Source organism: Neodothiora populina, assembly GCF_041146345.1.
Source record: "Neodothiora populina strain CPC 39397 chromosome Unknown canker_contig_12, whole genome shotgun sequence".
Lineage (NCBI taxonomy): Eukaryota > Fungi > Ascomycota > Dothideomycetes > Dothideales > Dothioraceae > Neodothiora > Neodothiora populina.
Genome location: NW_027191404.1, coordinates 2,772,939 through 2,792,226, shown reverse-complemented (window position 1 = coordinate 2,792,226; position 19,288 = coordinate 2,772,939). Strand labels below are relative to the sequence as shown.

The window sequence follows — 19,288 nt, the reverse complement described above, 5'->3', positions numbered from 1 at the left end:
TGGTTATAGTGATGGATACGATGAACTAATAAGGGCGGCAAACGCAAAGCATCTGGGCCCCGAAGTGCGTCTCTTGTGGGGTGGTCCTGGATGTTTCATGTCTAAGCGATTGAGTTTCAGATTCAGCCGCCAAGACATTATAAGCTTCGACCCGCCGGTGGCGTTATATAGGAGATATCATGAAACTCCTCGGTTGATTTACTACCTTGGCCCTTCAGCAATGGGCACACTTTGTGCACTACGCTATATGAAAGGCGCTCCTCGACTTTGATCTGTAGGAACGCTCCTGTAGTAATTCTTCCATTTGCAACATTGCCAAGTGCAGCCAAGCTATTGACCTGCCTAGGCGCTGTGCTAGGTCTCGCAGCATTTCCTTTCCTGTCTCAATCGATGTGATTAAGTATCGACACATGGTCTGTGTCTAGGACAAGATCCGTTGTGTGCATCGTGGGAGCCGCCTAGTCAGTGTAGTACCGGTAGCAACGACCACAGAAGCAGGGCCAAGGCACTAACTATACGAAATGCCATAATGTACATGGAGGCGGAGGCGGGATGAAGCAACATTTACAATCCTGGATGAACGGCCACCTACGCGAGCAGGCGAAGGGGCAATGACACGCCTTGGCAATGCTTGTTATGGATGCCAGGACTGACCATCATCTCCTAAGCCGCTAACAGTGCTGGGACTGTCAATTCAGATATCGTGGACCTGGTAGGTATATAAGATGTATAGTCTTTCTTCTTCTCCAAGACATCTTCATCCATTCAAAAAAAAATTAGTCTTTCCTTCTAGTCACTCTTTGGTCTTTTAGACTCCCACTCTCTTTAAAAATGAAGAATGCTGCATTGATTGCTCTTATTGCCTCCGCGAAGCTGGCCTTCGCCCACACCACCATCTACGCTGGTTGGATCAATGATGTCGACCAAGGTCTCGGCAACACCGCTGCTGGTTACATCAGGTCTCCTCCCAACAACAACCCCGTCAAGGACGTGACCTCCTCGGACATGACCTGCAATGTCAACAACGTTGCCACCGCAAAGACTCTGTCCGTTGCTGCCGGCGACAAGTTCACCTTTGAATGGCACCATGACAGCCGCAGCGAGTCTGACGATATCATTGCCTCTTCCCACAAGGGCCCTGTTATGGTCTACATCGCCCCTACCGACACCGGCTCTTCCGGCAGTGGCTGGGTAAAGATCGCCGAGGATGGTTACGATGCCAGCACCAAGCAGTGGGCTGTTGATACCCTCATTGCCAACAAAGGCAAGCACTCCATCACTATCCCCGACATCACCGCTGGAAATTACCTTCTCCGTGCTGAGATCATCGCCCTTCACGAGGGTGGTACTCTCGGAGGCGCCCAGCTCTACATGGAGTGTGTCCAGGTCAAAATCACTTCTTCCGGTGCCACCAGCCTCCCCGCTGGTGTCAGCATCCCTGGCGCATACAAGGCCACTGATGCCGGTATTCACTTCGACATCTACAACGGCTTCACTAGCTACCCCATTCCTGGCCCTCCCGTCTGGTCTGGTGCCTCTTCCTCTGCTGTCAACACCCAGGCTGCTGTGGTCTCCTCCAGCGCTGTCGCTGCCACCTCCTCTGCCCCCGCACCTGCTACCAGCTCTGCTGCCCCTGTCTCCTCTGCTGCCCCTACCACTCTCGCCACCTTGGTCAAGACATCAGTTGCCAGCGCTACCCCTGTCTCCTCCGCTGCCCCCACCACCCTGGCCACCTTGGTCAAGACCTCAGCAGCTAGCGCTACCCCTACCGCAACCACTGTCTCTGGCTCTGTTGCTCTATACGGCCAGTGTGGTGGTTCCGGTTACACTGGTGCCACCACTTGCGTCACAGGCTCCACCTGCAAGGAGCAGAACCCTTACTACTCGCAGTGTGTCTCTTCCTCTTAAATGTATTTTCATAGGACGGATCCAGGAATTGAGAGGAGTTTCTGTGCTTGAGGATGGACGTCTAGCGGGAAACGATCAACGTGGTGTTACTTTCTCTATAGCTTAGAAATTCATACTCTAGTACAGATATCTGAGGTCTACAGTATTGCATTGCTAGAAGTTTCTTTGTAGCTCACCTAATCTCTGTTTTACAACTGCATGAGTTGTGGACATTCATACTAAGGTATTGGAGATATTCAAAGTCATGTATGTCATTTGCATTAGCATCTTAATCCTGTAGACTCATATCCCAGAAAGTGATCAAGATCAGCAGCGATAAATCTTGTAGCACTTTTTGATCATTCACCCTGTAGACGCCAATGGATTTTGAGCTGTATTGCAAATTAGCTGATCAGGTCCTATCGGTGCAACATGGGTCGCCTGGTTTGCACACCTGAGGTACTGTAGATCTAAGTTGACCTGCAAATATTATATGAAGCTCATGCCGAACAATGCAGAACCTCGGCGTCCTATACGGAATCGGCAGAACGGGCAAAGTGATCTGCGATTTATAGTCATCCTAGATGCACTTGTCTTGCAGCTAATCCATTTTGATTATATACGTCTCCGCTTCTAAGATTATTGCTCGATTCCACTTCTCCCACAGCAATTTTGTACCACATCATACATAACTCCACAGCAGACTGACTGCTTCCAACATGAGTGATGAATAAAAGTCAAGTAGTCCTGTCAACGACATGATAGTAACAATGTCTTCCACTACAACTTACGGCATCCCCTCGCAGCCTTTCGCTCGTTTTGGTTTTCCTATACTAAGCCCAGACTTTTCTTCAACCTTAACATCGTCTGGACATACAAATACCGCAATATGCTGTTGCGTCGTCCTTCTCCTAGCGCTGCTTACCTGCACGTATGACCCTGCGCAAGACTCCAAAAGCTGGTCTTGGATCCGAGGGTATTGCTTCGTAGCTTTGTTTTGACATACACTGGCTACATGGGAGGCAAGATGTCATCGTGGGCCACGTCAGAGGGTTGCCCACAATCTCAAACATCCGGACAAGGATACAGGTGAATAGCAATGCTCTATAATGTTATAAGGATCGCAGATCAGCTGGCGCCATGGTTCGGTCGTGCAAGATTAGACAACATACAAGAGGACTGGCAAGTCCTACATAATCAGGTTCAAGCTCGACGGAAACCACTTCAGCAAACTACATATGCACGTGCTTTACGAGAGCACTCTTTATAGATTTGCTCTGCATGATATCAGAATGTATATCAGTGGAAGGAAGATAAAAGACAAGATCTTAATCCTTTGAAGCCGAAGTGGTAATGGACACAGCATAAGCTACTTCACTTTGACAAATTCGAGACCTCTGCGCTGCGCCATATGAATTTATGTCTGTGCATAGTATGCTGTTTATGCTCGATAGTCGCTCGCTGTCACATCAATTTGCAAGCTGCAATTCAGGAGGTCGCGCTTGATACGCGATCTTGCCTTGATCGAGGATGATCACACGATCAAAGCGGTGTAACGCCTCCTGCTTGTGTAACACGGCAATAATGGTGTCTGACTTGAATTCTTCCCACATGATGTCGTCCATCTTCTTGTCCGTCTTGGCATCGACACTGCATTTATTAGTGGCTGCACTCAGATGGAAGGAAATTGATCATGGTAAGAAAAAAAACTAGGGCTGGCACTTACCTGCTCGCCGCTTCATCAAGCAAGAGAATCTTGGTGGGATGCAGAATTGCTCTAGCTAGGGATAGGAGCTGACACTCGCCCGACGAGAACGTTTCTGGCTCGAGATCATGATCAATTCCACCAAGGCCCAGGACTTTCTGCTGCAAACCGACTTTACTGAGGGCTCGTAAAATTAGATCGTCGCGGACGTCATCGCCACGGGTCAGATTCTCTCGAAAGGTGCCTTGAAAGAAGTATGATTCTTGGGGAATCGTATTGAACCTTTTACGATGGATACGCGGTGGTATGTATGTGGTGTCCTTTCCCAGGACCACGAGACTACCCTCGGAAACGTCCAATATTTTGAGCAATACCTGAAGTAAGGTTGATTTTCCACTGTCATCGAGTCAGAAACATGGCCATCATCTCGGATTCCAAAAACAAAGAGAGTTCCGACCTTCCGCTTCGCCCACAGATGGCCAATTTCTCGCCCGTGCGGGATTTCAGAGACAGGCCGTCGAGTACTCTTCGTCCGCTTGAGCTACGCATCCGAAGACGTTTAAATTTGTTGATCTATCGATGGCACATCACTTACCCGGAAGTTGCGATCACATTCTTGAATTCCACAACAGTATGGTTGGCTTCAGAGGTTTCGAAGAGCTCTATACCTCCTTCTGGGAAAGTATCAACAGCAGCGCCCTATGAAGTAGTAGTAGCTTCTCGTGGCGTGGTATCGGAAAAGTTCTTGATCCTTGCATCAGGCCCATTCGATGTCTCGAGCTGAGTGTACTCTGTGACGACCGCCTCAAGGGTTGACCCGGGAGATCTGAGATTCAGTAAGGCCAAACCAAAAGTAGGTGCGCTCCCTCTATGCCGAAATGCCACTGCGAGTCCCATGACCGTGACGGCGAGGCCGGCAACCACGAGGTCCAGAACGCATGTCAACCAACTTGCACAGGAATTGTGTCAGTGATCAATATCTCGACAAGCCGACGCATAGTGGTACTCACGCTGAATACAGTACGTGAGATAGTACGGCCGTTGAGATGTGTCGAGCAGTATATCGTTGTCAGCTCGGAGCTTCTCCGTCCACCCGAAGCCGCGGATGGTCGCCAAGCCTTTAAGCGCATCAGGAAAGTGTGAACACAGGGGCGCTTTGGCCAGGAGATCGAACAGCCTCATGCTCTTTGAGGTGCGAAGGTAGAATCTTTGGGCCAGGTAGAGTACCGCAAAGAGGAAAGGAGCAGTGGCCAATATCAACACCGACGCCGAAGCTATCAGAGCGAGCCTTACGATGGCTGCCGCCAGATAAGAACCAGAGTTGAGGAGTGAAATTGGCAGCCGAGTGTCTATTAGTAGCAGATCTTGCGGGAACCTGTTCGTAATGGTTCCGACATCCATTCGGCTGAGGAATGCGGGTGACGCGCCTAGAACAGCTGCTAGTAATTCCGCTGCATTCGTATTTAGTGACAGACATAGAACAATCTCATGGTTTCATGGAAGGGTATATAGATAGAGCTACTAACCATGTAGACGTTTACCTGACCTAGGGATGATGAACATAAATAGATGCCTGCAAGTATTAGAGGCTTCTAAGAACGAGACACGGTTTGCAAATATTCCCACCATACTGCCCAAAGCACATCGATCAATGCGAGTAATTGAAGTAGAGTAAAGACACCCCAATAAAATCTGTTGTTCGAAGATCCTGGAGCTTTTTCGTTGGCTTCACCCCATACTTGGGACCTGTATGCTAAAAGGTTGAAAGTCGTCAGCCTAACCAAGCACTCCTCTGAGATACGTTTCGGGGCCTGAAGTTAACTTCGGACTTAAACATAACGAAATGGAAGGCTGAGGGAGGAGGAGCCTACTAGGAAATCTTTCCGGAAAGCCGGCAATGGCTAATCCTAAAATGAACGGAAAAACAATGGAACAGAGACGGCTCTAAGGTAATGAAGAAACACTTCGCCGTCGGAAAGTCCAAGAGTCGTGTCTTCGATAATTATGGGTTCTGTTGGTAGTTCCGGTGCTTGACCCGCTTGCTGACTGACAAGCATGCTCATGAAGTTTAATGCAGGTTGCGACGTCTCGTCATCGTGGGACTTGTCACGTAAAATCATATCCATACAATTCTCGAAGTGACTCGGGGGACCATCCTTGGTCCCATTGCCGGCCGCATTTATCGCAACAACATGATCGCCTAACCTAAGATGTCTTTCTATATGACTGTCAGAGATTGAGCTCGATAGTGGGCAGCAAGACCTACTAGCATGAGTAACAAGAACTACTGTGCTCTGGAGCGCCTTCTTAAGCAGTCCGTCGGGGCTGAAAAGATTTGCCAAGGTGCGTTCTTCTGTGCGCCTATCGAGGCCACTGAGAATATCATCTAACAAGAATACAGGTGCCCTAGAGTAAATTGCTCGTGCGAGTGTCTGGCGAGGTCAACGAAGCCGAAAGGAGGATTTAGGAATACAGGGTCTGCAGAGAGTGACTCACCAGTCTTTGCTTTTGTCCACCACTCAATGCGCTTCCCGAACTTCCTGTAACAGTGTTATCTCCTCTCGGCACACTAGCCATGTCTTCAGTCAAGTCACACGCGTTCAAGACAGTTGTGTACCACTCATCATCAACATCTGAGGCTCCGATAATGGCCGAGCGAATCGTCGAATTTGTCAGCCACGGATCCTGCGCACAGAAGACAATCTTGGAGGCCGAGTGTTCAACGACACCTCGAGCTGGAACCATCTCTCCGAGGAGTGCTTGCAGGAGTGTCGACTTCCCACAACCGACAGGGCCGATCAGTAACGTCAACTTGCCACGTAGCAGCGAGCAATTGACATTCTGCAGGACTGGTTGGGTATCAGCCTTCCAACAGAATGCGCCATTACGGATTGTGAATGCCGGAGTTGCGTTTTCCACCGATTGAGCCACGATTGAGACATCTGGCTTGTTGACATCTCGGGTATCTCTGACATCGGCAAGTCGCAGATAAGTCTGAAATCGATAAAGGCAACTGAAAGCTGCACTCACTGCTGTTAGCGTTTGAAAGAGATTGTTGAGGGGGATCGTTACCAATGACAGAATAGCTAGTGATCCGAAAAGACGTATGGTGTTTAATGCTGCGTCACTCTTCTTGTGTGAAGATGAACAGACCGAACACGACAGGGGGTCCTAGAAGCTGGGGTATAAAGGCTTACGGTGTCAGCTGATGATTCGGTTCTTCCGAGATAGCTTGCTTACCTAGTGCTAGTGCACCATGGCCAGCTGAGGTTTGTGCGGGAATGGTTCTTTGTCAAGACATCGTGTCCTCCATAGATGGATAGTCCGACTAACCCAATGCACGCCCTTCCGAAGTTCAGCTGCTCTCAGTGACGCAATGGTCTCCGACACCTTGTCTTCGAGACCCGGCATCTTAATGCTCTTGCTGGATTGCAGGAATCTTGTGGTCTCGTGTATTCGTCGCTCCATTGCCGTTAACCAGTGCTTCTGACGAGATGCAGCAACGCCAGCAACGATCGACGCAAGGACTGCGCAGACTGGAAAGGATCAGCAGTGCTTTCTTGTTGCAATTCTTGTAAGGCTCACTTATTGCTATGATGGCCGCTGCTAAGAACGATAGACCAATCTGTCGCTCCAAAAGCCACAGCCCCACAATGGCTTCTACAAAATTCGCCCAAAGCTCATTCAACGACTGGAGTCCGACAGCGATTTGTTCGATGTCAGCACTCATCAATGTGGTGGCTTGCGAGCCGGACACTAAAGCTGCATCGACAGAGAGGGTTTTCTGGTAAATAATGCTCACCAAAGCACCTCTCACCATTGTGATAAAACGATATTGATAGTGCCAGTAGCAACCTTTGCTAACCTGGGCAACATATTAGTCTTCGCCTAAAGCACATCACAGCGTATCTCACCGCTAGTCCGATGTATACCAGACCGTAAGCGCCGACCAAGCCATGACCGATCACGGCATCACTAGCTGCATCACTATGACTGAGGTAATCCGACACTCTTTGAACAAGGAAAGGCTGGGAGAACTTGAAGGCAATGAGAATCAAGTGTGGGGCTATTGGCCGCAGCAGTGGCCATAACAAGCTTCGAAACATTGACCAAGCTAAATCGTAGCGTCCTTTGTGGCCTGATGTTCCGCGTGAGAAAATGTATCAAAATGCATGTGTCTCAATCAAGTACTTACTACTGATACCCCAAGACCTTTGCAGTCGTTCAGAAAGCACTCGAGAGCGCAAGGCTTCATCGGCGGCATAGAGATCGCTAAAGCTGAAGCTGTTCCGCAAACCCTTGATGAAGAGGACATGAGCCAAACGAATACTCTTCTCTTGAGGATTCTTGCCCTCTCCTCGGGACTTCTCTCTCGGTCACTTGTCGACAGCAGCCGAGTCTTATCCCATGATTATTCCGGAATCAAAATGAGGGCCTTAAGCGTGAAAGTTGCAGTATAGCATGCGGCATAAACCGTCCATTGGTCGGGAAATAGCCAATAAGTGCGGGTCTGCGCGATGTTGAGAGGCAGAGCCATGAATAAAAAGGCGCAGAGCAGACTAGATGGTCTGAAAGTTTTGACATGCTCAAGGTGCGATAGAGGAAGCATGCATGCCGCCACTATCAAATCGAGTGTTGTGGCCAGCACAGTGGTACGCATCTTAGGGATCTGCGCAGTGCCCATGCAGACGAGTGATACTAAGTTGGTGACCATATACATCGTGATCAATGACTATATTGGTGAAGGCTTTAGTTGTGGCTCGAAGAGCAGGGTAAAATCGAAGGAACGACACTCTGGTGACACACGAGGGCCGAAGGAATGGTCCGCATCGTGCGGGCAACGGAAACTCATAGTTAGTCTGTTTATTCACGCATTTCCGATTCCTACTCTCATCAAGGGTTTCTTAGATTGATCAAAGGTGCAGTGCAAGATGTTCGACTGGAAGAGATGTGATGTATGGCTGAAGCAGACGGCTGGCTGTCGCGTAGAGGCCAAAGTAGCGGATGGCTATGATTTGGCTGACCTATTTGTCTTCGTCGCAGCATTCACAGACAAGCGTGGGCTGAGTAGCTCGAAAGCGCCCACTGCCACCTACCATGTCTGTCGACTCGCGCCACCTATTTGACGGAGATCACCGAAGTTCTATTACTTGAGTCATCTACAATACTACCAGACTACTCCCAGCAGTTGTTTTGTCAGTATTGGCCACTCATGTTACAGTATCAGTGGACGTACATATCGAAGCTGCAGCTGCATAGTAGCGATGGATGACCCTCACCGGAGCTCGGCAACACACCTTACCTTCAAGGTTAAGGTACTCTACCTTATCTTGCAGCGCAGCTAATTACACCTTAATTCGCATGCCAAGTCATTCATGACAACGTTATGGCGCTAGCCCATATATCTCTTCGAACAGAGTTTCGTGCCGAACGCTTATCTTTGTAGCATAATTATCGAGGAGATTCTGTAATCTTTCACAGGGCTCATTTTTTATTTCCTAAAACGGGAAGTAGATCTTTAAGAGTCGAGGAGACGACAACAGAAGTTTGTACACGCTCTTCTCAATTCTTTTCAATCCCAGAAGAGGTATAAATGATTGATGCACCAAGCTTGAGTTGACGCTGCTAGCGTATTGCAGGTACTGCACAAGTAAGTCGAAAACAGCCTAGAAGCCATTGAAGCTGGCCCCATGAGACCGTTGCCTTTCCTTAGAATTCATGTCAAATGCGCAAATTACTGCGTAGTAGTTATGTCGCAAGTGCATGCAGTGGGTATCACACAGTCGTGAATAGATCGTATTGCTCTTCTTGCCACGGAGCTACATGCTGTACAATCAGCAGCAATGATAAACTCGCCAGGAGCCTCACACGCATGGAAGTATCGCGATGAAATAAATAAATAGACACTCCGGACCAATTCTTGCTTCTCGAAGCTCTACTCTCTGATAAGCCGCACATCTCGAGCCATCAGTGCGGAGATCTGATGTGTATCAAAATATATCACCAGAGGACTGAAATTGAGTCGGGCGTACAGAACTCGGGCCTAGTTAGCCCCTCCGTAACAAGGGATCTCATGTTTATATGCCATCAATTCAAACTGTGTTTCGATCACGCCTGACCCACTCGGCACTCATTGTAGCTAGTACAAGATTGACATATCCTCGATATTCAACCCTCCCTTGCTTCTTCCTCGCTAGCATCATCCTCGTGCTTGTGCGGAGCCTTCATTATGCACATGGAGCCGAAGGTCAATGCATAGAGTAGCGTAACGAAGAACAAAGGCGTCGCAACCCATACTCCGCCCCACCTCAGACCTAGATTGAAGGTAACAGTGATAACTGGCCCAGCAATTACTGCTCCAAGGGCGGCACTGACGTTCATCGCGGACAATAGGGTTCCAGCCATTTCGGGGGGGCCGAGAGTGGTGAGCAAGCTTTTTCCTATGGTAGGGAAGGCGTTTCCGAGCGCAAAAATAACAAAGGACAGGACGGCGAGGGAAGAGACTTCGGAGACGCTTAGGAGTAGCGTACCGATAGTGAGTAATGCAACGCTAGCGCGTGCTAGGAGAAGATCTTTCCGAGCACTTGCAATACCGAACCTCTCGACGAGGATCTTGGTGGCTGCTGGTATGAGAATCAGAAGCACGACAAGGGTTATAAATGGTCTTATAGCTAATACAGAGCCAGCCTGAGGATATGTTAATTGAGACTTTAGTAGGTTAAACCGTAGATTAAAAGCTAATGCAAAATCGAGACTTACGTAGACATATCCCTAACCATAACGCTTGTGGACGTATTGCAGCTCGAAACCAGCAGCTAGACTACCGACGGTAGCTGCAAAGAAACCAAACAGAAGGAAAGTGACATATTCAATAGCGAGCAGCGACACGAGACATTGCTGAAACTCTGCGAACATGGCCAAGATTCGATCTCTTATATCTCGAGATTTGAATGGATGCATCTTAGCTACGGCGCGAGCCTCAACACCATCTTCCAAAGTCGGTCGCTGTACGAGCGTCTCCGGCAGCAGCATGAGTGTTAGAGAAACGCCTAATGGGAGCATTGCAAATCCTAGAACAACTGGAATCCACGGATTTTTCAGCATTAGGGCAGATCCGATGAGTGGTGACAAAAGTTCACAAGCAGTTGCCGCCGAAGCCACTCTTGCAAACACAGTCGCTCTAGTTATATGTCAGCACCTCCAAGTGTCTACAAAATGATCAGCAAGGCTGACCTTTCCTCCTCTGAGTAGACGTCTGCCAATGCCGCTAGAATTACTGTTGCAGCAACGGCATCTCCACCTCCAATAAGCCTGAACAGAGGCGCTAGCCATATGGCTCTCAAGGGAAAGAGATCCGATTGCCAAGCTTACCTTGTTAATACAACGCTAATGACAGTATTGCAACCGGGTGGCTACTTACTAAAGAGCAATTTGAAAGTGTCGCATAAGGTGATTCCTACGATGCAGAGAGAGAGATTTTTTCTGCGACCAATTCGGTCGGCTATTGTGGGAATTCAGCAAGATAAAATCGATCTAAAGACCCGGTACCTAAAATGCCATAAGGAAGGGCAAGGAGGAAACCTATTGCGAGAATTTAGTCCCTGATTTTGTAGCGTGAAAACCATTCCTTCTAGAATGCATGTGTCTATAGGATGTAGTCATGTACAGGCAAGTCCCCAATCTCAACTGAAGTTCGGATCTTACCTGGTATTTGCGTAAGGGTGACATAGACTTGATTCACTAGATTCAACTCTTTCTGCACGTCATCAACTGTGCAATCAAGCTCAGCTGGATCCGTCGCAGATGTGGCCTTATCGAGCCGGTTATAATACGTCTTGCAGATGATTTCTTCGCGGATGCTGGTCTCCGGTGCAGGGCAGACGTACACATCAAAGTAGAGAACGCACACGAACAGAATTGCGACAAGCTGTGTTCTAATTGGGACTCTCCCGTTGGAGGTTGACGTGTCTGTGTTTGACGCTGATAAATCAAGGCTATCATCTCCAACCAGGGGCGTATGCTCATCGGCATGGAAGGTCGTTTCGGTTGACATTCTCGTGTGTTCGCTTTTGTGACCAGTGCCACGTATGGAACGGTTTGAAAGGCAGCCAGAATCAAGGCATGTGGTGTGCTAGGACTGACATAATATATGTACCTGCACTGTGGCGTGATGTATGTGGCCGCTGCGGCGTTGCTTTATTACCACCTCTTCGACTGAACGAACGATACAGAGGCTCCACTTGCAATAATAGGCAGGTGGGAATGGTCTGCATAACACAGGAGCATTAGCCGCTTGATCAGTACGGTCCCTGTGAGACGAGATAAGAACCTGCAAGGCAACGATCGCTAGTACCAACACCACGGATTCAAAGATAACAACGCCTGTTCTGGAATATACACATGGCTTGATATATGCCGTCGTGCTAATGGAAGCGTTCGCACATTAAGAATAGTGGTCAACTCTACTTGTATAAGCAAAAATTGGAACGATTACTTACAGTTTGCCTTTCTACGCTAGGCGACTCCAATTACTTTTCTAACGAATAACAGTATGTTTTTAATCAAAGATATCGTATAATGCGTACATTTGTATTGGGGTCGACAAACTACCTATGTTCGCGAAGCCTGTTGTCAAATTTCAAACAGCCGATGGGCTCGTCCACGTACTATCACGCAATTATGGACGTCCAGCTGAATTGATATGATTTGTCTGATGGCATACTCGGGTTCTTTTCGCGTCTGGGCCCGTCCCTATGAGAACCAGCGGCCTCACCTTGTATGAGTCCGCTGTAAGTCGGGGGTGATGAAGAAAACTTTCGATTTTCTGAAAAAGGTTGCAACGGTCCTGATCCTCGTCAGCTTGTCGCTACATTACCTCAATTTGGGGTGCAGAGGGCTCCGGAATAAGGATCAATGGTGAAATCTTCGAAATTGCGCGGCGATAATGAATTGATAGATGGCAATGTACAAGTAGTCATATTGAAGATTTTTAGTCGCGCTACTCATTATAGATATTGATTACACGTCACCATCGATAATCTTTCCATTAACCTCGACGACCTTGCCATCAGCATCCCCTCTCCATCGCTCACTTGATGATGACGAGTCGTCTGCAAGCCTACCCTCCAACGTTCCTCCGGTGCGCACATCTTGGACAATCCACGCACTGTACGACGCCGACGGCACCGAGGCGAACCAGACAACGGCGGCGACAATAAGATTCGTCATGAGACTAGCATTACTAGCACCAACTCCGTAACTGCACGCCGATCCCAGCGACTCGCCTGCGCGAAGCAGTGCGGCTGTCAACGCTAGCGTGTCAAATTCCGTGTCATACGTTCCCAGAACCCAGTACATCCATGGTCCTGCGCACTCGTAGCCGATCCTATACAAGAAGTAAGCCCCGATTGCCCGCCCGTACTCAGGCGAAGACCAGTCAAAGACTGGTCTAGGATCTTGCCTCTCGTACATGGCCTGGGTGTAAAATTGATATATCCAGCCGCCGACGTATGTGACTAATATGAACAGCCACATGCATCTCGAGCGTGTTGAGCGCCGTAGGTATTTGCAGTCCATGAAGGCTCCGGCAAGGAAGTTGACCGCGATCCCGATAAGTGTCACGATTAATCCCGCAAGAGTACGGCCTCGGACTGAGAAGTAGGCGGCCAAGTAGTTGCCGTTATACGTCTGACCCCACTGTGCAGTGATGAAGATGGGAACGAGCATGTAGATGTGTCTGCTTCTACAGACTGTCCAGAAATCAGCGAATCCTTGCTTCATCGGTGTCTTGGTCGATCTCGCATGTGGTCTGCTACCGTCTCTTCTGATAAGCTTATTGGATGGTGCAAGCAGGAAGGCTAGAGGCAGTCCTGCGCAGGTGAGACCTACGAGAACGAGATAGGTCTGTGGACTGATGCCTCCCGCCTTGTCGGACTCTACGTTGAGGCCTAGCTGAATGCCACTAGCTATCAGAGACCCGATCTTGTTCAGAGCAAGCCAAATAGCTACGCAGAAGCCTCTTCGATCGGCCTCGGGATATCCAACGACTATTGCGCCCTCTGCGGTCCACAATGCTGCAGCGGAGAAACCACATGTAGCAGCGCCGAAGATCAGGAACCATTCATTGCCATACACGGTGTTTGTGTATAGAGCAGCACAATAAGGTACGTAGCCAATGGTCCCGAAAACCAGCACCCATTTGAGATTGAAACGATTGCCGAAGACGGCGCAAAGGGGACAGAAAAATACCATGATACCGAAAGTAAGCACATTAGCCGCATTCACAACTTGAGGGGACGCTTGTCCGCCAGCACCAAGGTCTAATTCGAGTCAGCTGGTCTGCCTGAGCTCTTTTGAACTTTGTTACATACTATTCAGAGCAGTCCATATTCCTGGTTGTGTAAAACTTACCAAGCCAAGAATGATGGCCTGGAATGTTGTCCCGCGATAGAATCTATGAAGACGTTCACTGACTCCGCCATGGTACTTTTCTTCGTGTCGTTCAACTTCGAATTCCATGGTCGAGAGCTGTAGGGGGCTCTTGAACGAGATGAAGGAGCTGATGGAATGAACCATGCCTCATCGCGGCTCTCGCTTTATGTATGTCGTGAAGATGGTCTATAATACCCGATGGCATCATGCTGCGTCGAGAGCTCGCAAGACTGGCCTGTGGAGACAAATCATCATGGCTCGTCTTAGTGCAGATGATATGTGGCCACGCAATCTGGATGCTGAAACACGTAGTAAGCTCACCATACCTCATATACACATAAACGGCGATATGGAGACGCTCCCATTCGACTCCATATAGTGTGTGCGATCAATTCGTAGCACTTTTGGATAGCGCTGCTCTCCAAACCAAAATACCATACATTGAACGACGAGCACACGTAGTCATTTTCTTGCGTTGTTTATGCAATATACCCCAATTCTGCCTGAGGGGTGTTCACAAGAAATTTATATTCCACCCCAAATTTCACGGTCCGTGGGAAGAGCATCCGACGTCCAGCATTCAGGCAGTGATGCGGTACATCAACAGTGCTCACATAGTAATCAACTTATGCAGATCGAAGGTCTAGAGGTTGACTGGTGCTCAGTAGGGGCGCGACATCCGTGAGGGGATCCAGATACATCCGAGGTTTTCCCGATAGCACTGTAAGGTAACGTAGTCTGCGCCCGAGGCTGTCCTTATTCGATCAACTGCGTGACTACTACCACGCGTACTCTGTAAGCTTGCCAAACGATCTGCATACTACTTGCTATTTATTTCTACATCATTGTGTCCGACTGCCGTCAGCCCTGTCAATGTATGAAACTGTCACTGATAGCGTTGAGATGCTAGCTCCTCTAGCTATACCCCACGGGCATTGCATTTCGTCGCAAGCCAGTTCTGGGACGGTAATTAACACCCAATAGCAGAGCGAAGAATGTGATCTGGATAGTAAACCGAGTCTGATGTATCGTCTGAGAACAATACGGGCCTATCTCATCCTAATCTAGCAGCTCTGCAGGACGGACTTTCTCCAAAGCACTATTTCCAACATTCATCATACTCTGACCTCGTTTCCAAGTACAGTAGAACGATGGTAGGACCTAATCATACATAGTCACTTGTAGTCAAGCCTTCATCACGAATACTTCCATAGTAGCACTCGTACGACAGCGAGCCATACTATAACTTGATAAGTTATCTGTGATCTGCAATGTATCACATGCATCCATTGCTGCTTAATCAAAGCACGCAATCTCACACTATAATTCGATTTTTACAGAGCTTGACACATGCATGTCGCGCTCTTCGTGCGAGGGTCACAGACGGCGCCATTGGAACACCCACATCTGCCAATCCATCAGCTAGAGCTGTCATCGGAGCTTAGATAGATTCAAGAGGCATTGATGCCCTCCTCTCTCGGATTTGGTTGATCTCACGATGAGCTAGAGATTGTGATCTTTCTGCGATATTAACTTCCTGCTTTCTTCGCTTCGACCATCTACTTGAATTGTTATATCACTTGACGTCATGCCTCAAAGGATAGCCGAGGCTCCTCGCCGTCCATGGATTATGAAAGCCTTCGTGATGAACGCGCCAGGTCACCTTGCGCCAGGTCAGAACACAGACTTACATTCTGATGTAGAGATCATACCCTGCTCATAACCACAGGACTTTAGCGTCATCCTGATCAAGGTGATCTCACTTTAGAACATCGGGTGAACCTAGCCAAGTTACTCGAAGATGCAAAGTTCCACGGCGTGTTCTTTGCCGACGTGTTAGGAATATACGATGTCTACAAGGGCCCTGCAAACAACGCGCCAGCACTGAAAAGTGCAGCTCAGATTCCGGTTGCAGATCCGAGGTACATGTGCTATACAATCCCTTGGGTAAATGTGACTATAGATACTGACTACAGAATGAGTCTTCTAATTTCAGCAATGGCATATGCGATAAAAGTGCTCGCTTTCGGCACAACAGCCTCAACAGCTTATGAAATCCGTACGCATTAGCCGGCAGATATGCTACGCTTGACCATATAACACAAGGTAGAATCGGTTGGAATGTAGTTACAAGCTACCTGGACAGCAAAGAGCTAGGGATTTGAGGAACAGATCCCACACGACGAACCGTATACCCGCGCAGACGAGTTCATGGAGGTAGTGTACAAGCTACTAGAAGGAAGCTGGCAAGAGGGTATTGTGGTCAAGGACAAGAAGACCGGCGTATATGCTAGTCCTAAGGCTGTCAGAACAATCGACCACAATGGCAAATATTTCCAATGTGCTGGACCAAGTTTACTTGGTCCTTCCCCACCGCGGACACCACTTTTGTTGCAGGCTGGCGCCTCTTCGTGAGTCCTGTGTCAGAGGTTAATTGCTACGAAGAAATCCTAATATTGTGCAGGTCGGGTAAATCCTTCGCAGCTAAGCATAGCGAGGCCATGTTCTTGCCTGGTCTCATTCCTGAGAAGACACGGGACATTGTCCAAGATACAAGGCAATACATGCTCCCTAATTTTGATGACTTCCCCGCTGACATACGACCTTAGAGCACAACTACTTGAGCAGGGAACGGAGCCAGACAGTGTACGGTTCATCACAGGTATCTTCATGATTGTCGACGAGACGGACGAGAAAGCACAAGCCAAGTATGGAGACCTGCTACAGTACGCAGACTCGGAAGGTACTGCGGCGCTCTTCGGTGGCTGGACCGGAACAGATCTTTCGACTTCCACCGATGATGAGGACTTTACGTTTACAAAACTCGGTGGTATCCAATCGATGATCAAAGCCTGGACAGCGACAGTGCCCGGCACAGCGGGGTTCAAGTGGACCAAGCGCAGAGTGCTTCAAGAGCTCGCCAATTCGGGAGCGCACGCAAAGGCTGTGGGTAGCCCGAAACGAGTGGCCGACATCTTGCAGCATTGGATCGATATTGCAGATAGCGATGGGTTCAACCTTAGCTATGCTATGACGCCTGGGACGTTTGAGGACTTAGTCAAGTGGCTCTGGCCGGAGTTGAAGGCGAGAGGTGTTCTGCAAAACGATTATCCTGTGACTGGCGGTAGTATGCGTGAAACGTTCTTCGCCGGTGGAAGAGGCCACATGTGAGAGCGGATCACCCTGCTGCTGCTTATACCTATAAGGTGTAAGACTTTCCTGAGAGAAATATCTTCAACGGCAGATGTAGAACAAGACAATCCTTGAACTGTCTTGCACCACGCTCGGCACAATACTTCGCATACTATGACTTTTGGGATAGTGATGTGAGGTAGCTAGCACGTGTAGCGCATTGACGTGCTACCAAGGATGTCACGAGCTAGCAGGATTTGCTAAGGTGCGCATGTACCAAGGCGATCGGTCCTATGCACATATTTAAAACATCATCACTTCCGTCAATCAAAACATCGTTACTTCCATACTCCTTGCAACACTAGGCTCAACGGCTACTCACCCAGGATATCCGACAATCATGGCCAAACGAAATTTACGAGAATTCAACCATGCCTTAGAGCAGTTCCAGGGGATTCGAAGAGATAGGAGAGACGAATAGTGATCTTACCCACGATGTGAGGAGCGCTGCAAGGCTTGCAGAACGCAAGATGATCGAGATCGAGACGGGCAAATCATAAGCTGTGCGTGGTCTCATGGTCCCCACCGTGGGTCATAATATTTCATTGATTGGCATGTAGAGGTTCATCGTGATCCCGTAATGTACTTTGATGGCTCGGACGGTTCCGCTACAATCGAGTCATGCTGCCAATCATATTATCTGTTCAGTCTGCCCGGCTCAAGAATCGCGAAGTTGAACAGTCGCGGTGGTCTCGATAATGTTGCGAGTTGGGAGAAACAAGAGACACGACAGAGTAAGGATCTCACCAAAGGTCAACATCAGTGGAGGCCCCGAGAGCGGTCCTGCTCTCTTGCACGGCATCTCGATTCGCAAGCGTCGATTTTTTGGGTAATCACGGACATAGAACGCGAGTATCAGGTGAATGGTCGGCACTTTCTGCTATACTCCTTATCACGGTGACATGCAAGTGATATAGAAGAAGCTATAACGTAAGAGAGGTCTGATTGTTTATGAAGGATGTCCATCTCACTACTTGTCCTATTGTCGTGGTAGTACGGAAGCGAGTTATGGCAGCTGCTGAGATAATAGTACCCAACTTTGGCGCATCCCAGATTCCCCGTGTCGTGAATTGCCGGGTACAGTACCCAAGCATCACAAGTTCATTCAAAGACCCTATGGCTGTCTTAATATTTGTGGCTATAGCCATAGAGCTGCGCGTGGCTCTGGGAGCCTAGATCACATCGACCTTCCAACAGCGGTGTCTTGCAGAGATGTGGAGGCAGCTGAAGCTTCATCGGCTTCGTGGCTAAACTACACGCAATATGGGGAAGTTTTTGGTGAGTTGCACAGCTACTTATCACTGTTGTACAAGCAGGCTCCTATGCGATCTCGAGCTGGGGGTAGGCGTTGACTTGCAAGTCATTGGGTATGGATCCGAGGTATTGGGTCAAGATCGTAAGGTGATTCGGAGGTATCGTAGAGTACTTCCTTTGGATGGATTTCGAGACTATAGGGAAACTTATGGACAGGAATGCCTGCGATTCTCCAAAGGCAGACTCGAGACTTCAAGGGAACATGCAGTGAGCGTAGGAACACTAATGGCTGTCAAATTCGCACTAAATAACTTTGTAATCTGCTGGACAACCAGACTCACTTCGTGTCCTACCCATAATGCAAGGGAATCTAAGACAAGAAGGCGGCAGAAGGATCTCGGAGACACATACAGAATTCCGGCTCGTTAGAGAAAACAAAAAAGGGTTTCCTGTGTCTCAGTGGCAGCATACTAAACCACGATAGTTCTGTTGGCGCTTTCCTTGAGCTTCTTCCACATGCCTACCCTAGAGGCCGAATGTTGCGATCCTAGGTCAGCATGTATAATGTGTAGGGCGTCCATATCCCCGGGTCGTGATACCTGTATCTCAATCTTGAGCAGTTTTGAGACTGGAGAGATGCGACTATACAAAAGTTCAGAGAGTATATGGTCCTGATACAACAGGCATAAAGTCTGGTGGTATGATTCTGCAATGCTTCCTCAACTTTGCATATCTGGCATTCTGCATGACAATTTTGCGCGACGCTTACCGTGACAACTTTTACTCAAGCGCATCAATGCTCTAACCCTACCTAGCGAC

At 48.7% G+C, this 19,288-nt stretch overlaps 9 protein-coding genes across 10 annotated transcripts; 3 read left to right on the top strand and 6 right to left on the bottom strand.

Moving 5' to 3' along the window:
* Positions 1-831: 831 nt before the first annotated feature.
* On the top strand, positions 832-1,908 carry AAFC00_001611 (uncharacterized protein; the record flags this gene model as incomplete). 2 transcript variants are annotated; one of them, XM_069340815.1, is made up of 2 exons in its annotated part: positions 832-1,683; positions 1,744-1,908. In XM_069340815.1, 2 exons carry the CDS (start codon positions 832-834, stop codon positions 1,906-1,908), a joined length of 1,017 nt encoding a protein of 338 aa, XP_069204300.1. The 2 variants fall into 2 exon arrangements, with proteins under 2 accessions (XP_069204300.1, XP_069204301.1); XM_069340816.1 differs by having other exon boundaries at positions 832-1,908.
* Positions 1,909-3,356: 1,448 nt separating this feature from the next.
* AAFC00_001610 (uncharacterized protein) lies at positions 3,357-4,141 on the bottom strand (the record flags this gene model as incomplete). Its single annotated transcript, XM_069340814.1, has 3 exons — positions 3,357-3,537; positions 3,614-3,988; positions 4,050-4,141. The coding sequence occupies 3 exons, from the start codon at positions 4,139-4,141 to the stop codon at positions 3,357-3,359; spliced, it is 648 nt and encodes a 215-aa protein (XP_069204299.1).
* A 150-nt stretch (positions 4,142-4,291) lies between these two features.
* On the bottom strand, positions 4,292-4,993 carry AAFC00_001609 (uncharacterized protein; the record flags this gene model as incomplete). Its single annotated transcript, XM_069348648.1, has 2 exons — positions 4,292-4,541; positions 4,599-4,993. 2 exons carry the CDS (start codon positions 4,991-4,993, stop codon positions 4,292-4,294), a joined length of 645 nt encoding a protein of 214 aa, XP_069204298.1.
* AAFC00_001608 (uncharacterized protein) lies at positions 4,534-5,237 on the bottom strand (the record flags this gene model as incomplete). Its single annotated transcript, XM_069340813.1, has 4 exons — positions 4,534-4,541; positions 4,603-5,043; positions 5,119-5,165; positions 5,224-5,237. 4 exons carry the CDS (start codon positions 5,235-5,237, stop codon positions 4,534-4,536), a joined length of 510 nt encoding a protein of 169 aa, XP_069204297.1.
* A 1,601-nt stretch (positions 5,238-6,838) lies between these two features.
* AAFC00_001607 (uncharacterized protein) lies at positions 6,839-7,412 on the bottom strand (the record flags this gene model as incomplete). Its single annotated transcript, XM_069348554.1, has 2 exons — positions 6,839-7,128; positions 7,178-7,412. 2 exons carry the CDS (start codon positions 7,410-7,412, stop codon positions 6,839-6,841), a joined length of 525 nt encoding a protein of 174 aa, XP_069204296.1.
* Positions 7,413-11,093: 3,681 nt separating this feature from the next.
* On the bottom strand, positions 11,094-11,645 carry AAFC00_001606 (uncharacterized protein; the record flags this gene model as incomplete). Its single annotated transcript, XM_069348553.1, has 2 exons — positions 11,094-11,173; positions 11,297-11,645. The coding sequence occupies 2 exons, from the start codon at positions 11,643-11,645 to the stop codon at positions 11,094-11,096; spliced, it is 429 nt and encodes a 142-aa protein (XP_069204295.1).
* Positions 11,646-12,610: 965 nt separating this feature from the next.
* Positions 12,611-14,110, bottom strand: AAFC00_001605 (uncharacterized protein; the record flags this gene model as incomplete). The annotated part of the gene is made up of 2 exons (XM_069340812.1): positions 12,611-13,911; positions 13,963-14,110. 2 exons carry the CDS (start codon positions 14,108-14,110, stop codon positions 12,611-12,613), a joined length of 1,449 nt encoding a protein of 482 aa, XP_069204294.1.
* A 1,501-nt stretch (positions 14,111-15,611) lies between these two features.
* AAFC00_001604 (uncharacterized protein) lies at positions 15,612-15,760 on the top strand (the record flags this gene model as incomplete). Its single annotated transcript, XM_069347941.1, has 2 exons — positions 15,612-15,696; positions 15,753-15,760. The coding sequence occupies 2 exons, from the start codon at positions 15,612-15,614 to the stop codon at positions 15,758-15,760; spliced, it is 93 nt and encodes a 30-aa protein (XP_069204293.1).
* Positions 15,761-16,234: 474 nt separating this feature from the next.
* Positions 16,235-17,194, top strand: AAFC00_001603 (uncharacterized protein; the record flags this gene model as incomplete). Its single annotated transcript, XM_069340811.1, has 3 exons — positions 16,235-16,434; positions 16,488-16,580; positions 16,633-17,194. The coding sequence occupies 3 exons, from the start codon at positions 16,235-16,237 to the stop codon at positions 17,192-17,194; spliced, it is 855 nt and encodes a 284-aa protein (XP_069204292.1).
* Between the last annotated feature and the right edge of the window lie 2,094 nt (positions 17,195-19,288).